At 44.7% G+C, this 27,346-nt stretch overlaps 1 protein-coding gene across 8 annotated transcripts in view; it reads right to left on the bottom strand.

Annotated features, from left to right (window-relative positions):
- The window catches only part of LOC119815406 (putative serine/threonine-protein phosphatase 4 regulatory subunit 1-like), an 80,434-nt gene that overhangs the window by 50,243 nt on the left and 2,845 nt on the right, over positions 1 to 27,346 (bottom strand). For all 8 annotated transcript variants that reach the window (XM_038331519.2, XM_038331522.2, XM_038331520.1 and 5 more), the window contains exon 2: positions 2,364 to 2,454. In XM_038331519.2, the coding sequence (XP_038187447.1) occupies positions 2,364 to 2,415 (52 nt within the window). In that variant the 5' untranslated portion in view covers positions 2,416 to 2,454. The remainder of the gene's footprint in view (positions 1 to 2,363; positions 2,455 to 27,346) is intronic.

Raw genomic sequence — 27,346 nt, 5'->3', positions numbered from 1 at the left:
CGTGTCTGCCTAAGGCCTTGGTGAGCAGTCCCACCCATCCACACCCTGGCCTAGCAACACTCAAGAAGGAACCTCCCTCCAGTGCCCTTAGCTAAGAACTGAGCTGAGTTAGGGAATCCTGGGGCCAATGCCCCTGGAACAGAAGGAATCCCATGACTCCCTACATAGCTACCTAAGGACATCCCTGAGCCTCTCTGCACTTCTCATCCTCAAGTAAACCTACCTTGTGCCATCAGGATGGCGGCACATGAGTTTTCACACAAAAAGGGCTGTGAGATCTGTCCCCAAGCCCTGTGACCTGGCCAACCCTGACCACAGGTTCCCATCCTTTGATCTGTGATGACCAATGACTGGATCTTTTGTCTCCAAGACCTTCGGCAGACACTGTCTCTCATCTCCTTTCCTGGGCTTTTCGGTCATGGTTAGTGTGCAGCATCTCTAGAAGGCCTCCCGTGCCCACCACGTCCCATGTCAAAGGTTCTAGTGGTGCCAACCTGGCTGACCTGCTCCAGTTCAGTTCTCTGCACAATGCAGTGAGGTCTTCAGCAACAGATACTCTCTGCATACTCACTCCCAGTTTTCCATGCCCAGCACAATGCCTGGGGCGCAGTAGATGGTTTGGTTCTTAACCACATGATGAGCAAATTCATGCTATAGCTATGTATCTCTCTAACCACCAAATTAACATAATCTTTCCATAAAAATCTTTCTCTAAAACACACACTAAAGATTTATCACTAAGAGACTATTCTAGAACGGTGATAGTAAGAAGAGCTCTTAGGTAGTCATAAAAATAAAAGTAAATTTAATTTAGGGGTTGGGGAGATGGCTTAGTCAGTAAAGTGCTTGCCGTCCAAGCATGAGGACCTGAGTTCAATCCCCAGGACCCATTAAAAAAGCCAGGCATTATGGAGTACACTGTAATCTCAATGATAAGGAGACAAAGACAGGTAAATCCCTAGGGCTAACCAGTGTTGTGGAATATTACTATAACTATTAAACTATGTAAAGATGTGTTACATTTGTTTATATTGCACTTGTTCAATCAGGCAATGATGTGTTACGTTTGTTTATGCTGCATTTATTTAAGGATGCAAAAATGTTATTCTTTGCCTACCTAAGGCACACGATTGGTCTAGTAAAAAGCTAAACAGCCAATAGCTAGGCAGTAAAGGTGGGGATGGCGAGCAGAGAGAATAAACAAAAGGAGGAATCTAGGCTCAAGAGAAGGGAGGGGAGATCCAGGAAGTAGAGTAGAGAATGAGGGAGAAAGAGAGGGGGTACCGGGGGCAGCAAGGCAGTCATCGTCCAACCAGACATAGAAGAAGCAGGAAAGTAGGACATACAGAAAGAAAGAAAGGTAAAAAGCCCTGAGGCAAAACAGAGATAAAGAGAAACAAGTTAAGTTATAAGAGCTAGTGGGACAAGCATAAGATAAGGCCTAGCATTCATAACTAATAATAAGTCTCCATGTCATGATTTGAAAGCTGGTAGGCGGTCCAAATGAAAGCCTGTTACAAATCAGTCTATGCTACTTAGCGAGTACTAGGCCAGTGAGGGACCATGTCTCAAAAAAGAAGGTGAGCAGCTACTGAGGAATGACACCAAGGCAGACCTCTGGGCTCCACAAACGTGTGCATGCACATGCACACACGCGCGCGCGCGCACACACACACACACACACAAATAGCTATTGTCTCTTAAGCACCTGTAATGGGCAGAGATAGAGAAGTCCTAGTAGGCATGACTCAAGTCTTTACTTTGCCTTGGAGACAGGGTATTTGTCACTGGATCCAATCAGTAAGCTCTGGGACACTGCATGCATCCCAGCCTTTTAGGTGCTGGGGATCCAACCTCAGGCCCTTATGCTTGGGTACTATACTGATAGAGCTCCCTCTCCAGCCCTTCTTGGTCTTTAAATTTTTTTCTTTACTTTTGAAAATTTCATATTGATATACAAAAATATAACATCTATCCAATTTTCCTCCTTCAACTTCTTTTATATTCCTCTAATATGCCCTTCTCCTAACTTCTTATCTTTTTAATTTTTTTTTTGATAACCCACGAAGTCCAGATGGTAACTGTCAGTATGTGAATGGATGGAGGGCCAACCCTGAAGCATGGGAAACCTACCAATGATCAACAGATCCAGAAGAAAGATGACTCATCCCCAGGAATTACTCACTGCCAGTAACTTCCCAAAAGGAGATCATCTACCTCATCTATGCCGGGATGCTGGCTGGCTTGGTCTGCCTCCTCATTTTTCCTCTGTTTTCCAAGTCTTAGTGGGGGTCATAAGGACCCCACCATTCAGCAGTCCTCCTTGCTACTGTTTCAGAGATAGGAGTTTATCAGGCACGCACCTGGCTTGTCCCTGCCAGCAGCAGGCTTACACACAGCTGTGCTCATAGCCATCTCTGCTCACACCAGTTGTCCTCCTCACTTAGGGAAGCACTGCACAAACAAATGACACAGGACCATCAGAAAGACATATATGTACCTGCACATGGGCTTGTGTTCCTCAGAGGGTCCGTAATGGTGACCTACTAGAGCCCTGCGACAGCTGACTTTTCCTATAGGCAGCCATCTTGTCTCATTCCTGCTGAAGAAAAGGGTAAGGCAGGAAGGGAAGAACCGGGATTTGAAATCCAATTATCAAGAGGGCTCTCACTGTTTCAAAGAGAACCTGGTAGGTTTGTGTACAACGAAGAGAAAAAGACACAGCAAAGCCCTTCTGGCTCCCCCCAATCCCCTGCTGAACCTTTTTATTTTGACCAAAAAGAAGAAAGATGAAGAAACAAGCAGCCAAGGCCTCCCAGAGGCTAGTTTTGGCAAGAGACTTGCCTCCCTGGCCAGTTCTGGGAAGACCAATGGCACCTGCTCTAGAGGTGCCGATGCCCCCTGCTGTACTGTGCACTGAAAATTAGATGTCTGTACCAGTTACACTACAGGTGTGAAGAGGCAGAAGAGTCCTGCCTGGCAGACAGGAAGCCATGGTCAATTTAGGAATAATTGATAAGAGTTTAAAATAGAGATAGCAAGCTGTTGCCTAGGTGCTCACTATTCTCTGAAATTCTGGCCACAATTTTCTCAATTCTTTTAGTTATAAATGAGAGTTATTAAAAATTCAAACTGGCTAAGGGGATCTTACTAAAGGATGCTGTGTGCATGTGGACATGCTGCACGTGGACATGCTGGGTGTCTTCCTCAGTTGCTCTCCATCTTCTTTTTGAGGCAGGTCTCTTGCTTAAACTGGAATTCACTGATACAACTGAAAGAGCTGGGCAGTGAGGCCCAGGGATCCTCCTGTTTCTGCAAACAAGGCTCTGGGATGACAGGCTTTTATGTGGGTGAGGGGGATCAGATTCAAGTCCTCATGCTTGCTGAACAAGCTCAGTTCATCTCCCCAGGCCAAGTTAGTACACATGAGCTTAAGTATAAGTGTGTGTGTGTGTGTGTGTGTGTGTGTGTGTGTGTGTGTGTGTGTGAGAGAGAGAGAGAGAGAGAGAGAGAGAGAGAGAGAGAGAGAGAGAGATACAAAGATACAGACAGATAAAGCTGAATAGTTCTACAGGGGTCACGACCAAATACTTGATCATGACCACAGTACTTGATGTGCATATCCAAGACCCTGCCAGGGCCCAGAAACTACAGCCCTCAGCCTACAGGAGTGAGAGCTTCTGTGGATCCTGGCAGAGAACAAAGAGCTCGTTCCTGAGCTCTGGGGCTTACTCATGGCTTTGGAATCCACAGAGACCGACCTGCAGACACAAGGAGAACCTCACATGCAAGAGTGGAGGCTTTCATGAGCCCTTGGGACCTACCATATGCTTCATGGGCAGAGAACTTGCTGTCTTAATGCTCTGCAAGAAACACTTTCTTCAGAGAACTAAAGATCTTGGCAATTAGTCCACAGAAGAGCTGTTACTGCAGAATACTAATGACCCTACTACAGAGACATATAAAACAAAGGAATAAAAGCTATAGGTCATATGGTATTGAATAATTGACCCTTACTGGTTACCTCTAACAATCTAGGAACTAACCACACAAACTTTGTTATATAATTTAAAATGTTTTTGATATTTATATTAATTTTTTAAAATTTCAGACTATGTACTGTGATCATATTTGCCCCCTTCACCATCCTCCCCACTACCTATCCAATTCATGTTTTCTCTGCCTGCCCGCCTGCCTTTTAAACTCAGAATCCAGTTTGTACTGGCTGACTACTCCTGGGAACGGGGTCGGTTATATTATACCAGTGAAAAAACAGTCTTTTCCTCTCAAGAAGCAATTCCATGCCAAGGGCTCCTCAGCTAGAAGTGTGACGTCCCAGTCCCCTCCCTTCTCCGTGCTGTCACTCTGTCTGGCTTGAGCTTACGCCAAGTTCCTGTGTGCAGTTGTCCTGCTGTGTACGGAACCGTTCTCTATCTTTCCAATTCCATGGAGATCCAGAGCCCTGAGGGCACAGAGCTGTCCCTTTAGGTTTGGGCATTCCTGAGTCTCTTATTCCCTGCACCTTGACCATGTGGGTCTCTGTGAAAGAAGCAGCTTCTCCGCTGAGGGCTGAATGAGGCACTGATCTAAGGTGCAGCAATATATCATTAGCAGTCATTTTATTGTTATGTTCCTTTAACAGAATGACTGTAGTAGGTTTGCCTGGGGTCCAAGACATATCTAGTCTTAGGTTCTTAGCCCCATTGACAGTGTCATGTACAGGTTCCCTCTCCAATCAAAATGTGGTTTGTTACTCCCAAACAGTTTGTATCCGCATGCATATCTGGCTAGGAGAGACATTATTGTGTCTCATAGCGCTCACAGCTGGCTGAGACAGATGAGTACTTTTCTCCTCCAGTACTGTGCATAGTACTTTCCAGTACAATGAACATTAGCCAATAGGGATGAAGTCTCTAGATGAGCACCTGCTCAATTTCTCCACATCCTTTGACTCAAGAATGTGCCGTCTTCAGCACAGGGTCATACTACCAAGTCTGGGGCAGGTAACCAAAAGCATTGGCAACAGCCTATAACGTTTAGGAAGGGGTTTGTGGAACCCTCATCAACCAACAACTGAAAAATAGGTAAACCATTCCTGGCACTGAAAGTTTTATTTCATGGTAGTGCATGGTGTTCAGTTGGGATACTGTTCCCTGCTTCCTCAGTGTCTTAGTTAGGGTTTCTATTGCTGTGAAGAGAAACCATGACCACAGCAACTCTTATAAAGGAAAAACATTTAATTGGGGTGGCTTACAGTTCACAGGTTTAGTTCATTATCATCATGGCGCCACATGGTGGCATGCAGGTAGACATGGTGCTGGAGAAGAAGACAAGAGTCCCACATCTTGACCCACATGCAACAGGAGGTGGTCTGTGACACCAGGTGTGGTTTGAGCATGTGTGTGTGTGTGTGTGTGTGTGTGTGTGTGTGTGTGTGTGTGTGTGAAACTTCAGAGCCCACCCCCACAGTGACATACTTCCTGCAACAAGGGCACACCTACTCAGCAAAGCCATACCTCCCAACAGTACCACTCCGAATGAGTTTATGGGTACCAATTACATTGAAACTACCACATTCCACTCTTTGGCCCCCCATAAGCTTGTAATAATATCATAAGGCAGAATGCATTTAGTCCAACTTCAATAAAATCCCCATAGTCTATCACAGTCTCAGCAATGTTTTAAAGTCCAAAGTTCAACATCTCTTCTGAGATTCACGCAATCTCTTAACTGTAATCCCCTATAAAGTCAAAATCAAAAAAACAGAGCACACACTTCCAATAAATTATGGCACAGTATATACATTACCATTCCAAAATACAGGGAAGGGAGCATAGTGAGGAAACACTGGACCAAAGCAAGATTGAAAACCAGCGGGGCAAACTCCAAACTCTGCATCTCCATGTCTGATGTCAAAGTTCTCTTCAGATCTCCAACTTCTTCCAGCATTGTTGACTGCAGCACACTTCTTTCTCTCAGGCTGGTTCTACTTTCTGTTAGCATCTCTGTTAGCAGGGACCCCACGGCTTTGGCATCTCTAACCTCTTGCGGTCTCCAGGGCAATCCAGACTTCACCTTCACAGCTTCATGCAATGGCCTCTCTAGAATTCCATGCAGGGACACTCCTGACACATGCCTGTCCTCAGAGGCTTTCCTTAGCTGCTCCTTGACTCTAAAGCCAGAACCACGTGGCTCAAGTGCCGATTTCTGTTGGGGCTGGAACATGGCCCCCTTGTTCAATTGCATCTTCACCAGCTTTCTGTTTGTAATGGTTTCCCTCACTGCCTAAGCCTGGCTGTTCTGGAACTTGCTTTGTAGACCAGTCTTGCCTCATCTCAGAGATCTGCCAGCCCCTGCTTCTGGAATGCTGGAATTGAAGGTGTGTACCACCACAACCACCTCTAAACATTTCTATAATTCCTTTTCACAAGTTAGAAACTTAACTGGATGGGATCTTGCCCTGAGATTACCATTCTCTTTGTTTCATTTCTTAATCAGTTTATCTCCTCAAACACAGAAATTTTACAACCTGGTACTCTTTTTCTCCTCAAATTGTACATTTTATATTTTTTCTTTCTCAACTTGCTTCTTTCCATTATAAATCTTCATTAGAATTAACACTAATAGCCACATGACAGAATCTATAGTAGGGGATTTGAAGTTTTCTTTTGCCAACTGAATTAATCCAAATCTCTTCAGTTTAGCCTCAGGCAGACTCATTGGATAAGGGCAAAAAGCAGCCACATTCTTTACCAAAATTGCACAAGAATGATCTCCAGGCAACATATTAATATTCTTCTCCTCTAAAAACCTCTTAAGCCAGGCCCCCACACTCATCAAGTCACACTCAGTACCACTGTCTTCCACACTCCTACTAGGATGCCCTATTAAGCAGCCCTTAAAGCATCCAATAGCTTTTCTAATCCACAGTCCCACGGTCCACATTCTTTCAAACAAAATCATGGTCAGACCTATCATGGCAATACCCCAGTCCCTGGTACCAACCTCTGTCTTAGTTAGGGTTTGAAGAGAAACTATGACCACAGCAACTCTTATAAAGGAAAAGTATTTAATTGGGGTGGCTTACACTTCTCAGAGATTTAGTCTGTTATCATCATTGATGAGATATGGTGGCATGTAAGCAGACATGGTGTTAGAGAAGGAGCTCAGAGTCTCACATCTTGATCCACAGGCAGGCAACAGGAAGTGAACTAACTGACTGTGCATGGAATGAGCATATATGAGACCTGAAAGCCCGCCCCAAAGTGACACACTTCCTCCAACAATGCCACACCTCCTAATAGTGCCATTCCCCAGGAGTTTATGGGGAACAGTTTCATTCAAGCTACCATACCCATTATAGAGAAACTCCATTTAAACTCTTTTCCTATATGTATTTATTTTAGGAATCTTCTGCAGTAGGAGGTTTCCATACGGCTTTTTCAAAAGGCCTTTAGAACACACAAAATACTTAAGGTTCAGAATGCAAAAGAATATTACCAAGCTTGAAAAGAAGCGAAGCTGATAATAACCAGAAAAAAATGAATACACAGAAGTTGCCCGGAGCCGATGGGATTAATAGACAATTCTCTTTAAGCATCAGTTAAAAGAATGTTACACACACACACACAGACACACACACAGACACACACACACACACACACACACACACACACACACACACACACACACACAAATGAGAAAAACATACAAAACAAACCAAAAGACAAATAGAAATAAGTTAACAGGTCAGATAACTGAGAAAATGGATGGCTCAAAAGATACACCAAGAGGGGCTACACTGGCTGCTCTTCCAGAAGACCAGAGTTCAGTTCCCAGCACCCTCTTGACAACTCACAACAGCCTGTAACTCCAGTTCAAGAGATCCAACACTGTCTTTTTGCCTCCATGAACACCAGACACATGGTACAAAGACACATATACAGACAAAAAATCCATACACATAAAATAATAACATTTAAAAATTAACACAGGAAACTGCCCAAAATAAAGCAACAAAGTCTAATGGCAAGAAATAAAAACATGCATGGCAATGCAGCACATGCGCAAGTACAGATGCGATAAGGCACACTGAAACTGGAACAACTGCAAGTCTTCAGACCCTAGAAATGCAAACACTCTAGCCGGGCGGTGGTGGCGCACGCCTTTAATCCCAGCACTCGGGAGGCAGAGGCAGGCGGATCTCTGTGAGTTCGAGACCAGCCTGGTCTACAAGAGCTAGTTCCAGGACAGGCTCCAAAGCTACAGAGAAACCCTGTCTCGAAAAAACAAACAAAAAAAAAAAAAAATGCAAACACTCTTGCTCTGTGCAGAACAGCACTGCAGAATGCGATGACAGCAAGGCATGCCACATTTGCCAGCTAAAAGCCAGGAACCAAAGCACCTTTTATAAAAGTTCCTTTTTGTAAATTGACAAATAACTGCATTCACAGGGAAAATCTAAATGCACTTGAAGATGGGGAGGGGCTGACACTAAAATGCAGAAACCAAAAACGGAGCTGACTTCTCACCAAAACCCATTAAATAAGGAAAGATACTGTTACAGAACTGAGACAAAGTCTGTACATAGAGGCATGGCTTTCAAAATGTAAAGTAGTAGAAACATCTCAAGAATTTTAGATGTTTTTAAAAGTCCACGAGTGGGCTCTCGAGTGACAGGCGGTTGTGAGTCGCGGGGTGTGGTGCTAGGGAGTGGACACAGGTCCTGTGGAAGCACAGCGACTGCCCTTAACTACTGAGGCATGTCTCCAGTAGCAAACAAACAACAGAAACCAGCCCGGTGCCAACAGACTGCATGGAAGAACTGATGGGGTTTCTGCAGAAAGGCCACAACACTGACGAAGCTCAGAAGCCATTCCGGTGAGAAGAATGGACACAGGAAAACAGAGGCAGGGAGTTGTTTTTTCTCATTTGACAAAATTTCTCTAAAATACAGATAACTGCATGCTTGCGAGAGGGCTCAAAGGGCAAAAGCATGTGCCACGCAAGCCTGACAACTTGAATGTGATCCCTGGAACCCATAACAGAAGAAGAGGATGGGCTCCCCAAATCATCCTCTGACCTACACATGTATACCATAGCAGAGCCGCACCCACACTGTCACCTGCATGTAAGTACCTCATACACAGTAATAACAAGATGAACAAAAGATAGCTAACGTCTAAAGCAGAACTCCTGATGACACAATATGGGGTTTATGCACAGAGTTGGTAGAATTACCACATGGCACCAAGACCAGAAAAAAGACAGAAGCATATAGGCTGGCAAGAAAAAAGCAGAACTGTCCCATTTCATATAAACTATTGCCAGTCAAAGACCTCAATAAAATCCTAAAGCAGATGAGTATTTCAATAGTACAGGACACACTGGGTGGCAGCGGCGCACGCCTTAATTCCAGTACTCGGGAGTCAGAGGCAGGTGAATCTCTGTGAGTTCGAGGCCAGCCTGGTCTACAAGAGCTAGTTCCAGGACAGCCAGGACTGTTACACAGAGAAGCCCTGTGTCAACACCCCCCAAAAACAAACAAACAAACAAAAAACATGGTGGACGTTTAGTGGATGTTAAGAAAAAACAGAGTTGTCTGCAAACCTTGAAGTCAGTTTTTACAAAGGTTCCAAGGTAACTCAGTGGCAAAGGACACACTTTCCAGCAAACAAAACAAGTAAATAAATGTGGAGAAGATGAACCTTGGTCCTCATGTGCTGTCAATATAATTAACTTACAACCTGCCAGATAAATATGAAGCAAGAACATGAAAAACTCTAGAGCACAGGAGAAAAAGCATGTGCCGTAACAAAATGACCAATTCAGCCCCATCGCAATGAAGAGTACGCTCTCAGAAGAAAGAAGCAGCCAGATGGGGTACCCCATACCTGTACCTCAGCACTCAGGAGGTTGTGGCCATGAATCTGAGGATAGCCTGGGCTAAACAATGAACCCCTTATTTTCCCCTCACCACCACCACCCAACCCAGAAACAAGATGAAAGCAGAACACCATGTCACAGACCTCAAAAAAATTGCAAAACTGGTATTCAATGGAAGATTTGCATAAATGTTATACATTAAAAAAAACTGACAGCTCTGTACAGGAAGTGTTGGACCACATCCTTGGAAATTATGCCCATGTCAATTAAAACCACAATGAGACCACACTTCACACCCATTAGAAAGACAACATTTTTAACTGACTGTATCAACACACTAGCAAAAGTCTGCAGTAATAGAACCTCTCATACATCAAAGACAGAAAGGCGAACTGGTACTGCTCCTAAGGCAGTCTGGCAGTTTCCGCACAAAGCTAACACGTTTACCACGTGACCCTCTAAGCCCTACTCCTAGGTATTTACCCAAGAGAAATGAAAACACGTTTGTTTACACAAAGACCTGTATGTTCAGTTACAAATAAAGAACAACCTCTCCCTGGGCCACTGGCATTGCTAGAGCGTTGATGAGTCCCTCGTAGTCACTACCAGCACTCATGATAAGCTGTGTAAGTGTGTGTGTGAGCACTCCTGACACTCATTTCCCTGTAAATAGGCAAAGCAGTTGGGATGAGGCAGTCTCCCTTCCTAGCAGCTGCTAGACTCTGCCTGGCTGCTGAGAGCAATGCCATCCACCACGAACACCTCAGAGCTGTGGAGACAAGTACATAAAGGTTGCAGCTGGCTGCCCTGGTCCTAAAGGCAGTCTCAGCCAGGATAACTGAGACAGTACCCAATGAAGTCCAGATGAATCTGCAGCTGTTTCGACCTTGTAGTCTAGCACAGGGACTGTGATGGCTGGTACAGAAGGCAAGGCTGTGGTTTGATCCAAAATATAAGCCTCAATGACAGTGGTTGGTATTAAGAGGTAAGGTTGTGATTGGCCTAAAAAAGCAGCAGGAACTGATCCAAAACAAGGGGTGGATGAGTCCAAGCAAAGGGCTTGTTGTCCAGGTTACTGGACAACAGGCACAAGGGACTTTTCAAGCATTAAAAATGATCTATTCTGCCAATGGTTAGGTATTAAGACTGACTTTAACATTGACTTTTAAACATTGGTGAGTTTCACTGAATGTAAATTGTACATCATCACTAAAAGTAATTTTAAAAAATTAATATGAGCCTTTAATCCTAGCATTTAGGAGACAGAGGCAGATGGAGCGCCATGAATCCCAGGCAAGTAAGAGAAACGACGACAACATAGTGAGACCTTGTTTCAAAACAAAAGCAAACAACACTACACCTTTTTTTGTTTTGTCGGTGCTGCCAAGCCAAGCTTTATAGGGCCACAAGGTCTTACAATATATAACTTGAATTCCATATGGTGCCTAGGCCAGCCTTGAACTTCAGATCCTCCTGCCTCCTCCCAAAGACTAGAATTATCAAGATGTGTGCCACTAAGTCCAGCTAAAAACTCAGCACATGAGACTCCTGTCCTCTGATTCTGTATTTGGGAAGTGACTTTGTGACCCCAACCTTCTCCTTCAAAACCCAGCTGGGATTCAAAAGAAGCACAATAGCCAGGAAACCACAGGGAGATGGGCAGCCTTCAGGGAGTCCTTCAATTCATTGTGATAGAGATACAGTCTGCCAAGCCTTTCATGTTGTTAGTCAGTAAGTGCTATTTGTCCCAGTGGTACTGGAAAAGCCAGTGAGTTCTCACCACAGAGTCTATCAAATGGGAAATGACCAAGGCTAACAGAATGAATATCCCAGGGGACTGATCTCTCTACTCTACATCAGTCATTTTCTTCTATCCCCCAGGGCTTTGAACCACGAGGTTCAACCTGGTTACTAAGGTTTTCAGCAACATGACAACAGAGCTGAAGAAAATGGAATCCCTCACCCCACCTACACCACAGCAATTTCAGTAACGGACTCACAGAAGCGCAGGGGGATGGGAGGGAGAAGGAGCTCTCCCAAGGCCAGGAAGGATGCTAAAAACTAGCAGGACACCCAGGGGCATAGTGGGTCACACCTGCAATCCTAGCACTTGAGAGGCTCAGACAGGAGGATTGCCAACTAGGCTATATAGTGAGTTCCAGGCTAGTTAGGGAATGAGACTTTGTCAGAAACGGAACAAGACATAGGGAAACATCTGTACAACACACAGAGATAAAGCACGTGGTCAGTAACTAGGAAACCAAGACACCAATAGGAAACAGCTGTGGGATGGGGGAGGGGAGGCGTCGGTTCATCGATCAAAAGCATATACATAGAGAGCATTAGGAGGATGGCTGCCCTGATCCAACAAAATCCCAGGCGCTCTAGCAGAAGCAAAGGAAGAACTGTCCCAAATAAACACTTTTAACTCAAGATGCAGAAACATACCAAACCACCCTCAAAGAGAACCAGGTAACACATCTCTCAAAGCACACAAGACTGCAAACCACTGCCAGGAAGAATTGGTACACAAGGCAAATGAGCATCCTCAGTCCAGCACCAAAACACCACAAGACCCGAGAAAATGACTGAGGATTCTGCTAGAAATGAGCAACATCTTCAAAAATAGGCATCACGATGAAAGAAGAGAACAAAAACAGGCGGGGGAGGGGCAGACATTGGAAAAGAACTGTAGACATGAAAAATGGGGACTGTAATTAAAACTTCAGCAAGCAGCTTAAGTGGCAGTTTAGACACAGCTCAAGAGAGAGTTAGTGAGCTGGAAGATTGAGCTGACAAATTGCCCACAACACTGCGTAGAGAAATGAAGATGGCAACAGAGGACAATTAGGACACCGAAGATGGAAAGCTAAGGCCTGAGGTAAGTCCAATAGGATTCTAGAAGCGATTAGAGAAAAAGGAAAGAGATAGTGGCCGGAAAAAGATGAATAGCCAATCTGAGGAAGTACAACTGCATAATTAATAACAAAGCCATGCAAGCATTATGAAGTACCACAAGCAAAGAAAAGAAGGAACAGTGACGTCCAGGCGAGGATCGTTCCGGAAAAGGACTATTAGAAGAATAATAGCCAATCAACAAGAGGGATGTAGACTGACAGCCTCATTAGGGGCGACCTTGGCTTTGAGCTTCCCACTCCCCTGCGTGAAGGAATGGAGCAGTGCGTACTCCCATGACTACTGCAGCGAGGACTAAATGACAGAAACAGATGAATGTGGAGATAAAAATGACAAGCAGAGGCAGAAATCCCTATACACAATAGGGGCCCCACCAACTGGGGGCCTGGCCTGCAGCAGCAATTAGAGCCTACCTCTTCTATGCCTAAGATTTAATGTATTTCACTGCACACAAGACAGATAACACTGAAGTCATATGCTTACATGCAGGACAACTCAGTTCACAAAGTGCAGGATCAGGACCTACTGCATGACAAAGACAGCACCTACTCCGTCACCGCCTGTAGGAAAGCTACTTCTCTTAAAAACATCCAAAACACTGGCAACTAGATCCATAAACATCTCATAGGTTGTTTAGAGTTTGTGACAACGAAGCTGAAGTGCTCAAACTTAGACTCATATCAACACTTTACAGACCTGAACCTTCAAGAAGGTGGCCAGAGCTGCCTGACCTGCCTCCCGCAGAGCACCGGAGGCTGTGCTGGGGAGTGCGGATCTATTTCCAAGTCCTGAGCAGTTTCTCTCATCAGGACACAGTGGAGTTTGCAAAGTTCAGTGGGTTTTTGATGGCATCTTAATTCAGAGTGCCACAGTATCAGGCCAGTAATGATGTGGTTTCTACACACACACCCCTCACCACACACACACACACACACACACACACACACACACACACACACGAGAGTGCACTCTCATGAGTGACTGTGGTAGTTGATTGTTTATCAGGGTGGATTTCCCTGCAGTCTGCTTTGTACAATCACAGAACAGACCTGCTGATGTATCCACCCCCCTCCTTTGGCTGAGTCTCACTCTTGATAACCTGAAGACCCTCATCTCAAATGGCCAATCTCAGGAAAAGACAAATGATAGTTAATTACCTAACAAGATGTGAGAAAACCACTGATCTATCCAGATAAGACCAAGAAACTTGCCCTTCCTACAGGAAAAAGAGCCCTTTCCTGTCTTCCAGAGGAGACCTCTCTCACACACAATCCACAGCTATTTTATTTACTAAACCCTTCTCTGTCTGCTCTGTAAATATTGTCACTCCTGGGCCATCAGTTTGCTGTTCCTAACACAACAATTTCCTTGAAAAATACTAGCTGCTGTTACTGTTGTTAAATCACCGCTAGTGCTGTTCATGCTTCTCTGGCCAGAGTTCAAGGCTAACCACAGCATTAGGAGTGTGGGAAGGGGAGGATTTCCAGGGGAAATACAGAAAAGGAGCCTTGGCAATAAGCTCTTCCAATGCCTGGGTTGATGGCTGAGTCACGAATCCATGGAAATCCCAAGCAGCACAGGAAGGTTGGAGACCGGGTAGAAAGACAAGGAAACAGTCTCACATCTCGGCCTGCTGATTTACATGTCTGCTCGGTAATACTGACAAAAACAACTCTCTGGGGTTTGGAAGTTCTACAATACACAGCATCCTCAGTATAGAGAGAAGATGGAAAGACACGAGCAAAACTCTAAAGCATGTAAGAGGACCCAAAAGCTAGGGAGTACAAAGGATTCTAAGGAAACGCTAGACTTACAACATGAAGATGATCCGTGAAGAAGAAAGAGTCTCAGCAAAGAAGTGTCCTTTGGGAAGAAGATGGTTCAGCAGGTAAAATCGGGAGTACCGCAAGCCTAATGGCCCATGTCACCACAAAACCATGTAGTTGGACATGGTTGCTTATCTGATTCCTTCACTCCTGTGGCAAGACAGGAAAGAGACAGCAGATGCCCTCCCGGAAGTGTGCAGGCCAGTTAGCCTAGAGTACACAGTGCGGGGGCAAACAAAGCAGACACGACTCAGTGGAAGGCGAGGGTGCCCTGGCCCTTACACATGCCATAGCATACACACACCCTCACACGCAAACACATGTCTAAGCACACATACACACTGCACACACATACATACACGAGAATATTTTTTTTCATTTGAAAAAGCACCAAGTAGTAATTCTAGAATTGAAAACATCTGAAATTCTAAAACTCACTGAAGATGATAAGATTCTCCAAATTTCATTAGACCCATGAGAACCTTAAGCTCTCAGTAAACCCCAAGAGGGCAAACACAAAAATTTCACCTGACACATCATCACCATTGGTCATCAAAACCAAAATGGACATTTTGGAAGCAGCATGGAATGAGGACTGGCTGCCCTCTCCTCACAGGACAGGGAAGAAAAACTGTATCACCCAAGACTAAAAGAAAAAGCTGTCAATTCAGAGCTCGGTGGACAGTGGGACCGCCTTCAGGAATGAGATGAAATAAAGACACTGTCAGATTTAAAAAAAAAAAAAAAAAAAAAAAAAGTAAAAATGTGCTCCTAACACATCATTTTTAACACCAGACAACAATAAATGCTGGGAGGAACAGCAGGCTGGATGGAGTGAAACCATTTAGAAACCTCTGTCTTCAAAGGGAACAAAGCCTATTGGAAACAGAGACAAACCACCTTCCTCTTTATTGCCTTCAATTACTTTAAAGTGCACGTTATGGTTTGAAGTGAAAATGAGCACCTGTGCTGTAGAATCTGCACCCCACGGATGTGGGCAGTGGTGACTCGAACTACACCAGGGGCTGCAAGGTAAGGTGGACTTAACACCTCACCCCATCAGACAGCAGCAATTCTGCCAAGGCCCGCTCTGCCTCCATGGCTAGGCCTTTAAACACTTGCCCTATCATATAGTGCCTGGAACACTTCAACTCGTTTCTATAGAAATCAGTCCCAGGAGGCTTTGATTAGCAGCATTCAGACAGCCGGGCAGCCTCCAAGAAGGAGAAAATCTCGCCTTCAGAAAACCAACCTGAGGTGCAGCATGCAGCCTCACCACCTGGAGCTACACTGGGGAAAGCAGGTATCTAGCAAGCACAGGCTCTAATTAATGTGCTTCTGTTTGCCAAACAGAGACAGAAAACAGGTCAAAACTACCATTCTGCTGCTAAGTAAAATGAATGCTAACGTTCAATATAATGTGGATTAATTTGTCAAGTGTCAGTCACTAACAATGGGCATAGTAGAATGAAATCTTGATAGTTCATATTAGATATGTAAAGAAGGAAAGGCAGAAGTTTAAAACTTAAAAAAAAAATGACCTGAAATAGCAGCAAATCTGAATTATAGGGAGTTTTGTCTAGGTTCAGAACAGGATTTATAATCTTGTTCTACACACAGTAGCATCAGGCCACGGCTACAGCCCAAATCCACTGCTGGGGGTCACATGGAGCCAGGGAGAAGCAGCAGCTGGTGTGCCACAAGTGGGCTTGGCACTCTCACTGCAATGCAGCCCGCCAGTCTTGCTGCCAAAGCAGCCCTTCAGTGCCTCAGAACACACACGGCTGGGGATAGCAGCTCTCCATTCATAACATGGGAAAAACACATTAAACGCTATTAAACTGCACGAGGGGGAAGTTATTTCCTTCTTAATTCCCTAACGAAATTAAAGAAAGTACCCTTTAGGTGTTAATGTGTCTCAAACAGTTCCATAAGACTAGTTATCTGTGTTTTATTTTGTTTTGAGACAGGGTGTCATGTAGCTGAGGCTGGCCTTGGACTCACTATATAGCCAAGGTTAGCCTTGAGCTCCTGATCCTCCTGAGTTCTGGGAATAGAGGGGAACTGTAAGAGGTCCTTCTGTTTGTGGGTTGCTTTCACTGGCTAATGAATAAAGAAACTGCCTTGGCCTAGTTGATAGGGCAGAACTTAGGTAGGTGGGGAAGACAGAACTGAATGCTGGGAGAAAAAAAGGCGGAGTAAGGGAAAGACACCATGGACCCATCAGAGACAAAATGCTGAATCTTTCCCGGTAAGCCACGACCTTGTGGTGATATATAGATTAATAGAAATGGGTTAAATCACGATGTGAGAGTTATCCAATAAGAGGCTAGAGCTAATGGGCCAAGCAATAATTTAATTAATACAGTTTCTGTGTGGTTATTTCAGGGCTAAGCAAGCCAGGCAGCTGGGACATCACAGAATGGCAAGTCTTCCTGTTAATATAAAGTAAGCTGCTGTCAGGAATTTCTTACAGACAAGGTGGATGTAGCAGCTTTTATCCCAGCACTTGGGAGGCAGAGTCAAGTAAATCTCTGTGAGTTCAAGGCCAGCCTGGTCAGATCAGCAGGACAGCGGGGCTAGAGAGTCTGACCCTTCTAAAAAAAAAAAAGAAAGAAAGGAAGGAAGAAAAGGAGGAAGGAAGAAAGGAAGGAAGGGAGAGAGGAAGGGAGAAGGGGAGGGAGGGAGGGAAGAAGAAACGAAGGAAGGAAGGAAAGAAGGAAGGAAGGAAGGAAGGAAGGAAGGAAGGAAGGAGGGAAAAAAATCTTGCAGGCAACAGTGTCTATCTAGGATTTAATGATATTATTTTATCTCCATCATATTATATATACTTATTAAATTTCACTTATAGCCACCAATACAAGTTCCTCAAAATGATTTCAAATGTACTTGATATAAAGAAAACTACACATTATACACTGATAAAATAAAAATGACAAAAAATAGCACACAAGCGACTGATTTCTGAATTGATGTAATCCAAGGAAAATAATTTTACTAATAATATCACATTCATACCTAAAAGAATAGCACCTCTTATTTCAAGTACTAAAAATCCATTTTCTTTTATAAAAGTAAAAGAAAATGGGAGCAGTCCCTGGCCTTCTAAGCACCCGAAGCCCCTCCCAGGGCTGAATTACCACCATCCTCCAGGCGGTGGCCAATGCTTCCTTACAAATGGTGCATCACATCTGTTTAAACTGATGAGGGTGAGACTGCCGTCCTCATGGTGAGCAAGCCAGCAATGGCTTCGGTGTGGATGGCCAAGGTGTGCTGACCAGGTGCTCAGAAGAATAACCTCGCCTGTGACATTTTACTGTTTCTTCTCATTATGTCTTCAAAGACAAACTCAACCAATCAACAACTGATGAGCTCAGTACTAACAAAGCAGGCTGTCTCCACCCTGACGCCTCTGTGATCTGGCCACTCTCGCTGTGGCCCTACTGACTCAGCAGCACTCTGTGCCCCACACCCCACATGCCAGGAGCATCCCTTCCCTTTCAGGACGGAAGGAGAGGATGACAAGATGTCTGTCGTTGAGCCACACCTAAGGAGCCTGAGGTCTCAGCATAACTACCCAAGAAGCCTCTGGCCAGTGGGAAAGCCTTCACCTCTACTCACTGTTCGAGCTGTCCCCCACATGTTCCCGTCAACGAGGCTTGGTTCCATGCCTAGAACACTCTTCCCTTGATGTCCTCTCAGACAACTTTCTTTAAAAACAACAATAAAACACCATCTTTATTCTCCTGCCCTATCTCCTTTTCTATTTTTCCAACAAACTCCTCACCTTCAGAAGGAAAAAGCATGTTTGCTGTTCATCAGCTGTGTCCCCTCCCCCTCCCTCAAGCCCCAAGTAAGAAGCTCTGATGAGCTCATTGATATGCCTGGCACACACAGACACTCAATAAAAGGTGCAGAATGAATGAGCGAATGGTAAAAACCTGTGTCCCCTGGCGAGGAAAGCAGCACGAAAAGCAATGTAGGCTCTTAAAAGGATTTTCTAGGATTTACATTTCCGGCCACTGCTAAGAAGGCATGCTGTCTGGCAACTGTTGACAGGGACTAAGGGTGAGGTCTACATGATGGTATCAGGGGCAGTCAACTATTCTATGAGCCAACAAGTCCAGGCTGAACATAAACACCGAGTCAGGCATGAAATATGAAGTAGTATATGAATAATTCCTTGTTCAATTGTTTTCACTGTATATTTTGCATTTGGGGAATAAAAGTTACCAGCTCCATTCATGAAAGCTTAATACAGTGCACAGAAGCAGCTTGCTGGAGAAAACAATCCCTATTAGTAACTTCACATCAACTGGTCCAATTAAGAGAGCAAATAAACCAATACTGATCATGTTTTAGTTCATTTGCCATCAAGGTTAGGATGAACTGCCAATGCCAGGTTCACATAGGACACCATTACCTCTGCAACAAAGGATAAAAATAATTAGATCCATCAAGGAGTAGTTGGAGAAGGGCTTAGAAGTGCTATTGAGATCTTCAAGTATGCTTTTCTTCCCAGAATCCCACGTGCTCAGCACCCAGTCTCTGCCTACTGCATGGTGTTAGGTGTGCATGCACATGCCACACACACAAGCCTGTTTCTACTGAATTGTGCCAAGGTCCCTGCTGTCTGCAGCTGTGGCTGTTACTTGCCTTACAGGGAAGAATCTCAAGTTCAAACCTCCACTTCAGTAACTCATACAAAAATCTCATTTCTACCATTCAGCCAAGTAAACATGGTTCTGGGCTCTCACAACCAAAATGAAGATGTTTTCAGTGAGGGCATACCCATTTTGCAAAGAACAAGATTTATTTTCCTTTGATCCTAAAGCCAGACAATTACAAAAAAAAAGTTTTAAAAATCAAGAACCTTTAACTCAGAGAAGGGGAATTAGCCTTCACGATGCTAAACAAGTTAGTTACTCAACAGTTGTCTAAAAAAAAAAAAAAATGACTACTGTCTTCACCATCTTTACCATCCAACAGGTGGAATGAAGGGCAAATGGGACCAGAGACTTCAGTGACCCCACATGTCCCTAAGTGCCTCTCAACTTCTTACTGCAGGCTGTATAGGAGTAAATATTTAAGCCTCCTGTTAGACAAATGTGATTCACAGGACCAAAGAGGAGATCTAATCTAACAGAAAGAAAAGAAACCCATCAGATTATTCACAGCAAGAAAAGCATCAAAAGCTCAGTATGAAAGCTGTTGATAAATAGCAAAGCCATTGTGAAAACACCCTCTCCATCCAGTCACCCAGAACTCAGCAAAGTCCTGCCGTCCCCAGAAATATAGGCTCCTGGGCACCAAGGCCATCATTTAGGAACCAGCGTTCAGTCCCAGAGGGAAGAACAAGGGAAATGGCACACACAAACAAGAGGTAAGCCCATTAGGCAAAGAGAAGCAGAAACGGCTTCCTGAAGCAAAATGATCTGAGCTGGGCCCTGAAGAACAAGTGAGAATCTGTCTTTGGGAAGAAAGTAAAAGTCAGAGGAAGAGAAAAGAACATTCAGGATACACAGCAAGAGCACAGCAGAGGCAGGACAGTCTGCCATCTTCTCTGGTCCAGGGACTCAGGAAGTCTCATAGGAAGCCACCAGGCCCTGACTGAGTAGCCACAGTATAATTGGTTTTAAGTGGAAAGGTGAGGAAAACTAAACACAGTAATGCACAGCCAATGAGATACCTTTATTGGTTCAGACATGAGCAGAGCTGGAGCTGCAGGCAGAATGTTCCAGCACGTCCATCCCAGTAAGCATTTTCATTAAGAATCCGTTCTCCGGGCAGTCCCGATATTTACGACTCTCCATTCAACATGTCATCCTGTCACTATAACTCTGTGTGAGATATGACACCCAGGGCCAGACCAATTATCCACACGATCCAATATTCCGTCTCTGACATAGCACGGGGCACTGGGTGGAGAGCATGACGGACATGGTCCTCTATGTCTACTTCTGGCTCAGAATATTAGATTAGTTGACTGGGGCCAAGGTGGTTAACCTAATTCTCAAACTCTGTACTTAAAAAAGAGAAAAGGGGGCATCATTTGGAATTCAGGGGAACAATCATTAAATATGTGAAGGTTTCACTAGTCTCTCCCTGAACAATCAGTTTCTTAGAGTCTGGAGTGATTTGGGGAGACTTGAGTAGCCATTCCCCATCCTGCTATTCAGAGGGTCTCCTTCTCCTTAACAGGTTCCAAGGATGAATACAAGACCTTAAATAGTGACTACTTCTACTAGCTAGGCTAGACCCACCGAATCTCAAGAACATTTCTGATTGGTCACTCATTTGGGGAACTGACCCTTCACAGCAGGACCCTGTTGACTTAACTGAATTTCAAAAGCAAGTTATACCAAAACAAAGTGTCTGTATCAGCGTCCTCCTCTAACCAGCCCTCACTGATGGAGGTGGGTCTTCTATCAATCTGTTGATTTCATTGGTTAATTAATAAAGAAAACTGCTTGGCCTAATAGGTTAGAAAATAGGTGGGTGGAGTAGACAGAACAGGAAGAAGGAAGTGAGGTAGATGGCTCAGACAATTGCCCTGCCTCTGCAACCAGATGCGATGAAGCTCCAGCCCAAGATGGACGTATGCTAGAATCTACCTGGTAAGGCACCACTTTGTGGTGTTACACAGATTATTAGATATGGGTTAGTCAAGATGTGAGTGCGAGGCAGAAAATAATGGGCCAGGCAGTATTTAAAAGAATACAGTTTCCGTGTAATTATTTTGGGTGTAAAGCTAAGCATGTGGGAGCTGGGCGGGACGAAAAACAGCCTGCCCGCTGCTCGCCACACTACACCTCACAGATTTATGAACCCCAAAGAGACCACCCATCGACACTGCTTCATATGGCAACATCTCTGAGGGCCACCGATGGTTAGATCTGGCACCATGCTCTGGGCTGGCTGGAAAGCCCAGCTTAATTCATGAGCAGCCAGCCATCCTTTCCACACCATGCATACATGGAGATTCTTCTTTGATTTGTGGATTTAATCACAGCTTCCAAAACCTGTCATGATTTATGACTGTGACTTTTACACTGACGGTCAATAGGAAACATTTACTCAGGTTACCTGATTGGCGAGACTGCTGCATCTAAGCAATTCCTAAGCCTCCCTTTAGAGTGACACATTTCAACTTGTCAGCAGACCCATTGGCTGGGGCAGATCTGGAGAAGGTGATTCCTCATTGACACAGTACTAATAAATAGAACAATTGTTTAAAGAGGCAATGAATTCACTAGTCAGACTTGAAACCCATTCAAACAGATGAGAAGGACCTAGAAGGACGCTCTCCACCTCTGTGCTGGGGAGGTTTCTATCTTCCTCCTATTAAAACTATTTAAAAGCACCAAGCAGCTTTGTCCCAATAGAGTTCCTTCTCTTTGGCCAATTTACTAGTGGATCATACTTCTCCCAGACAAGAACAAACTCTTCCATAGACAGACTGGAGCTTTATGGCTCATGAAGTCTGTGGTATTTTAAATAAGGGTGGCCCCATAGACTCATCTATTTGAATGCTTAGTCCACAGATGGTAGAACTGTTTGGGAAGGATTGGGAAATGTGGCCTTTTTGGAATAGATGTGTCACTGGGCATGGGCTTGGAGATTTCAAAAGTCAAAGCCTTTCCCAGTTCGCTCTCTCTGTTCCGAGCTTATGGATCAAGATGTGAGCTCTCAGCTGCTGCTGGAATGCCACGCCTACCTACAGCCTTGTCACAGCAGTCGAGAAATGGGACAAGCCCAAGCCCAGCCCAGTTCCTCCTGCTTTCTTCTCTTTCCCCTTCCAACTCCTGACTCTCTGGGCACTCCTCATCAGCCTGAATGTCTTGGTTTTTTGAGACGGGGGTCTCACTATGTATTTCTGGCTGGCCTCAAACTCATAGCAATCTGTCAACCTCTGCCTCCTAGATGTTGGGTTAAAAAGCGGTCTCACCACGCCCAGCTGGATTAAAAGGTGTTTGTCACCATTCCTTTTTAAAAAAAAATATAAAGTAGCATACAGATAGAACAGTGCTCCAATACAAGAATACCCGAAGGGTTTCACACACGGAACATGCCTATCCAGTGAGCACTCCAGGAAGTCAGAGACCTTCACCAGCAGCTCCAAACTTTGCCTGGCTCCCCCACCCCTCCTACCTCCACACAGCCTGGACAACTGTGCCAGCCAAACCACTCCGTGAGCCCTTACATTCTGACTTCTTTTACATTCCAGACACTCATCGAAATTGGTGGGGAGGGCTCTCTAGACTTCTGCTAAAGCCAAAGCTTCCCACTGTGACTACACCAGTCTACAGCTATTCTGCTCTCCGTGGATATCTGAGTAGGCTCAAGTCTAACTCTGCCAAGGAGCTGTTATGAAGAGCACCCCTGAGAAGCACTCTCCACCTGGCATACAAGCAAGAGTGGGATGTTATAGCATTCAAATCTTTGAGGAAAAAGTTGTTTATGGTTTTGTCTTTTCATGAAATTTTCAGAGTAAATACAAAGAGTACTAATGTGTTCTGGAATCTTCCATTCACAAGGGAAAGCCTTCTCACCCAGCTTCTTGAGTTGGTGTGTTTTCTCCTGCTAGATTTTGTGTCCTGCAACATGTCCAACACTCAGCCACCACCTGGTAAGTGCCCAATGGGTAGCCTCTGAGCAACTGGCCTTGGTTGCCCTGCTGAACTTCCCACGCCTTCCCAACTCGCTCCTATTTCCTTCTGAGCTGGGCTGACTGTTCACTCACTGGAATCTCTCAACTGCCAAACACCCTGAAGTGTTTCTAGTTCTCATCTTAGCTAACCCCTCTGAAGCAAGTGGTGTCCATTCATTTTACTCCAGCACCCAAAGCATTCTCCAAGCTACCTGGTGCCATCTGCTGCACTAGACCACAGCAATCCAAGGTCAACACAATGCATTCTGAGCAACAGAGCCACTTGGCCACGCCCATGCCAAATGCTTCCACAGGGTGGCAAAGAGTTCCGGAACAAGGAGAATGGGCATCTAGCCCTATTTGTATTAGTTAAGAGCAAACAGGTGTCCCACAAGCTCTATCTCTGAGGTCACTCTTCCCTGATCATTAGGAACCGCTATCAACCTCATCCCCTGGTGTCACACCTAAATCCCTTACTGGCAGCCTGAGAGCACAAGGGACCTGGCCTTCTCCTGATTTGCAGCTCTTCTCACACCTCCTTTCCTGAAAGCATGCTCAGCTCTAGTCAGGCCTTGGTTCAAGCTCTCCAGCGGCTCCCCAGGAGTTCCTGAGCAAAAAGCAAACACTTTACCTTGCAGAGGGACTGAAGGGCCATGTGGGGTGTCGCTGTACCATGTCTCTGATCTCTTCTGTTTATCATTCCCTGTGTGCCAGACATACAGATGCTCTGCTGGTCCTTGACTTGGAGGGGCCATTTGTGAACTATTTTTTGGCCTCTTCACATGAAAGCCTCCACCTTCACTCCAATCTCAACTCAAGAGCCCCTCACAAAGCTCCAGAGGATTGTCTGGCCATTTGACACAATCAGGTCCTGCAGGCCTCCAGCGCTGTGCTGGTACCTTCTCTTTCACTGCCTTGCCCCTGAGAATCTTACTCAGAAGTCCAGGTAGACTGGACTTGGGATTCTCTTGTCACAGCTTCATACATGCTGGGACTACACACACAAACCACCGCACCTGGCTGTGCTGGCACTTGGAACCACATTCAAGATTGTCTGTCCTCATGGCATCTACCACAACCTGAAACTATGACACTGGCTTATATTAACCTGCTGAGCATTGGGCTCTGTTACTGGACTTGCACAGTTCTGAATCTATAATCCCTGTAGTAGTACCCACGACTTAAGGGGCCTTTAGTAAACGCCCAATGAATGGATGGATGGATGATGTCTCCACACGTTAGTGTCTGGGACAAATTCTGCAGCCAGCTCCCTGGTATCACTCACTAGATTGTGTACATTATTTTGGACAACTTATTTAACCTGTCTTCACCCCTTGTCAGCCTTACTCAGCGACAACACTGGGTTAAAAGTGTTTACCTCTTCCAGTACTTATATGTAGTTTCTATAATAAAATTTCTGCCAGCCCTAGAGGAGTTATATCTTACTCATTTTTATTTATTGTGAGTTTATGAGAGCTTGCATATGAACCGTGGTGCACATGTGGAAGTCAGAAGGTAAGTTGTAGGAGATGTTCTCTCCTTCCACTGTGTGGAACCAAACTGAGGTCAGCAGGTTTGGCAGCAAACACCTTTATCCAAGCCATCTTACCAGCCCTGCAATTAAGTAAAATGCTAGAAATATTCAGATCAGAGCTTCATGTCATTAGTCCTAAAGGAATGGTAGCTTCGGGCTAGAGAGAAGATTCAGCAGTTAAGAGCACATACTATTCTTGCAGAGGAACAGAGTTCGATTCCCAGCTTTTACTCTGGGCAGCTCACTAGTCTTTTTAACCCCAGCTAGAAGGAATCCGATGACTCAGGCCTCTATGGGCACCGTACTCACATGCACGAACCCACACACAAAATAAGCAAATAAATAAAAACTAAATAGTGGTTTTGTACCACTGCTTGAGTAAGTGAGTCTCCTGCCTCAGCCTCCCATAACAGAAGCTGAAGCAAAGCATTCAGAGCTGTCTACTGTCTTCTCCTTAGCCCTGAATATGACTGGTCAGGATGTAGATTCTTCTCTGGCAGTCTCCAGACCTATTTCCTAGTGTTGCCACATCCTTCCCCTCCACAGACTTCCCAAGCCTCCCACGTTACCATCTGAAGACAAAGCACACCATTTGGAAACCCAACCTTTAGACTTTCTTGGGTAACTTAGGGAGACCCTGTTTCAAAACTTCAAAGTAAGTAAGTTAGTGGGGGTGTGAGTCAGCAGCAGAGCACTCGCCCCTTGTGCAGAGGCCCCACCCTCAGCACCAGAAAGAAAAGCTACTGCTTTTATTATTCTTAGTAATCCTTCTTTAGATCTGTCTTATTATTTTATGTGTGTGTGAGTGTTTTGCCTGTGCGCACATTCATGCATCACACCCACACCTGGTGTCTGTAGACGGCGTTGAACCCCCCCAGAGCTGCAATTACAGACTGTTGTGGGCCACCACCCAGGTGCTGGGAATTGAACCTGGGTCATCCGCAAGAACAAGTACTCTTAACTGCTAAGCCAACCCTCCAGCCACAAAAGGCTTTCTTTTTAATTAGCTTTTGTTGAAAATTCTGTTTAAAACTTTACTAAAGTTTCTTTGTGATACGACTTTACTTGTATTTTCTAATGAAGATGCACAGACCCAAACACTGACAACTCTCCAGGACGTGCTGACATCTACCTGTTTGCCTCATAGGAACCCGGGAATGACAAGGCACCAGGCTGGGAGGGGAGCCACTCTGGACTTCCTGCCCTGCGCATCCACCAAGAGGAAGGAGTGGATGTCTTCATCCCCAGCAGCCACAGGAGACCAGACATCAAGTATGAGTAACTTGTTCGAAGTTATTCAACCAAGCAGTGGTCCTCAAACAATATTCTGCTCACAAACCCACAGGAAAGACACCTCGACAGGTGGGCCCAGCTCCTCCACAGATGACAGAATTCACTGCTCCAATGTGACAGTTTCATTTCATGGGGGTGATCAGCAAACCACTAGCCCTGAGTCAAGTTCAGCCCTCTCTTGCGTCAATAAAGCTTCAACAGCACACATCCAGGCCCAAATACATGCACATATGCACATTTGCGGCTTATGGTATATGTGTGGTTGGTGATGTGTGTGGTTTATGGGCATGTTTATATAATTTATGGTGTGTATGTATGACTATATATTTGTGTGAACTTTATGGGTATATTTTGTATGGTTGGTGGTGTGTGTAGTTTATGGTATGTGTATATAGCTGTGTGAGGTTTATGTGTGTGTTTGTGTGGTTTACTCGTGCATCTGTGTTCATACGGTTTACATTATATGGTTTGGGGTGTATGTGTATTATGTATGTTTGTGATTTACAGTCACTTCTCGGGAGTATGTTGGGAGAGGAGTATGATTGCTTTCAGTATGTGTATGTGTTTACATCTGTGTTATTTACAGGGTGTAGGGATATGGCTGGTGTGTGTGTGTGTGTCTGTGTGGTTTATGGTTGATTCCAAGGTGTGTGTGAGGGTGTGTCTGTAGTTCATGATTGGTCCAGTATGCAACTTCAGAGCTTACAGGTGTGTCACATACCTTCTGGCCTGAAAAGCTCAAAATTATTACCATCTGAGCCTTCATGGAAATAAATATATATTGGTCAACTTCTAAGAATGGTCTACTGTCTGAGGTTTGCTCTATAAGTATTAGAATCCTCAACTAGCTCTTGATACTGTTCAAATTATTTCGCTTGACAGGGAGATTTTGGTAAAAAATAGTTGTCAATGTTTGATTCACAGTCACACTGTACAAAGAAAAAACTCAATGGTTGCATTTATGGTTCAAGTTAGCACACTGTCTGCAACGGGTACAATGCAGGTATAGAGTAGCTGCAGTCCTTGGAAAGAGCACTGTCACAGACAGAACACAGTGTGTAGGTGAAATGCGACGTGTTTTCCTCTGGAAGTCTTTCATTCAAGGTTGAACAGGAACCACCCCCTCCAGCATTCTATATTCCACCAGCTGAGCTAATCCTATTTTCACCAAAGATCCAGACATCATTTATTGGCACCTTGCTTTTCTCATAAATAGAAGCATGCCCTCTCCCAAGTTCCTTC

The sequence above is a fragment of the Arvicola amphibius genome, chromosome 5 (assembly GCF_903992535.2).
Source record: "Arvicola amphibius chromosome 5, mArvAmp1.2, whole genome shotgun sequence".
NCBI classification, from domain to species: Eukaryota; Metazoa; Chordata; class Mammalia; order Rodentia; family Cricetidae; genus Arvicola; species Arvicola amphibius.
This window is presented reverse-complemented; position numbering and strand designations above follow the sequence as displayed.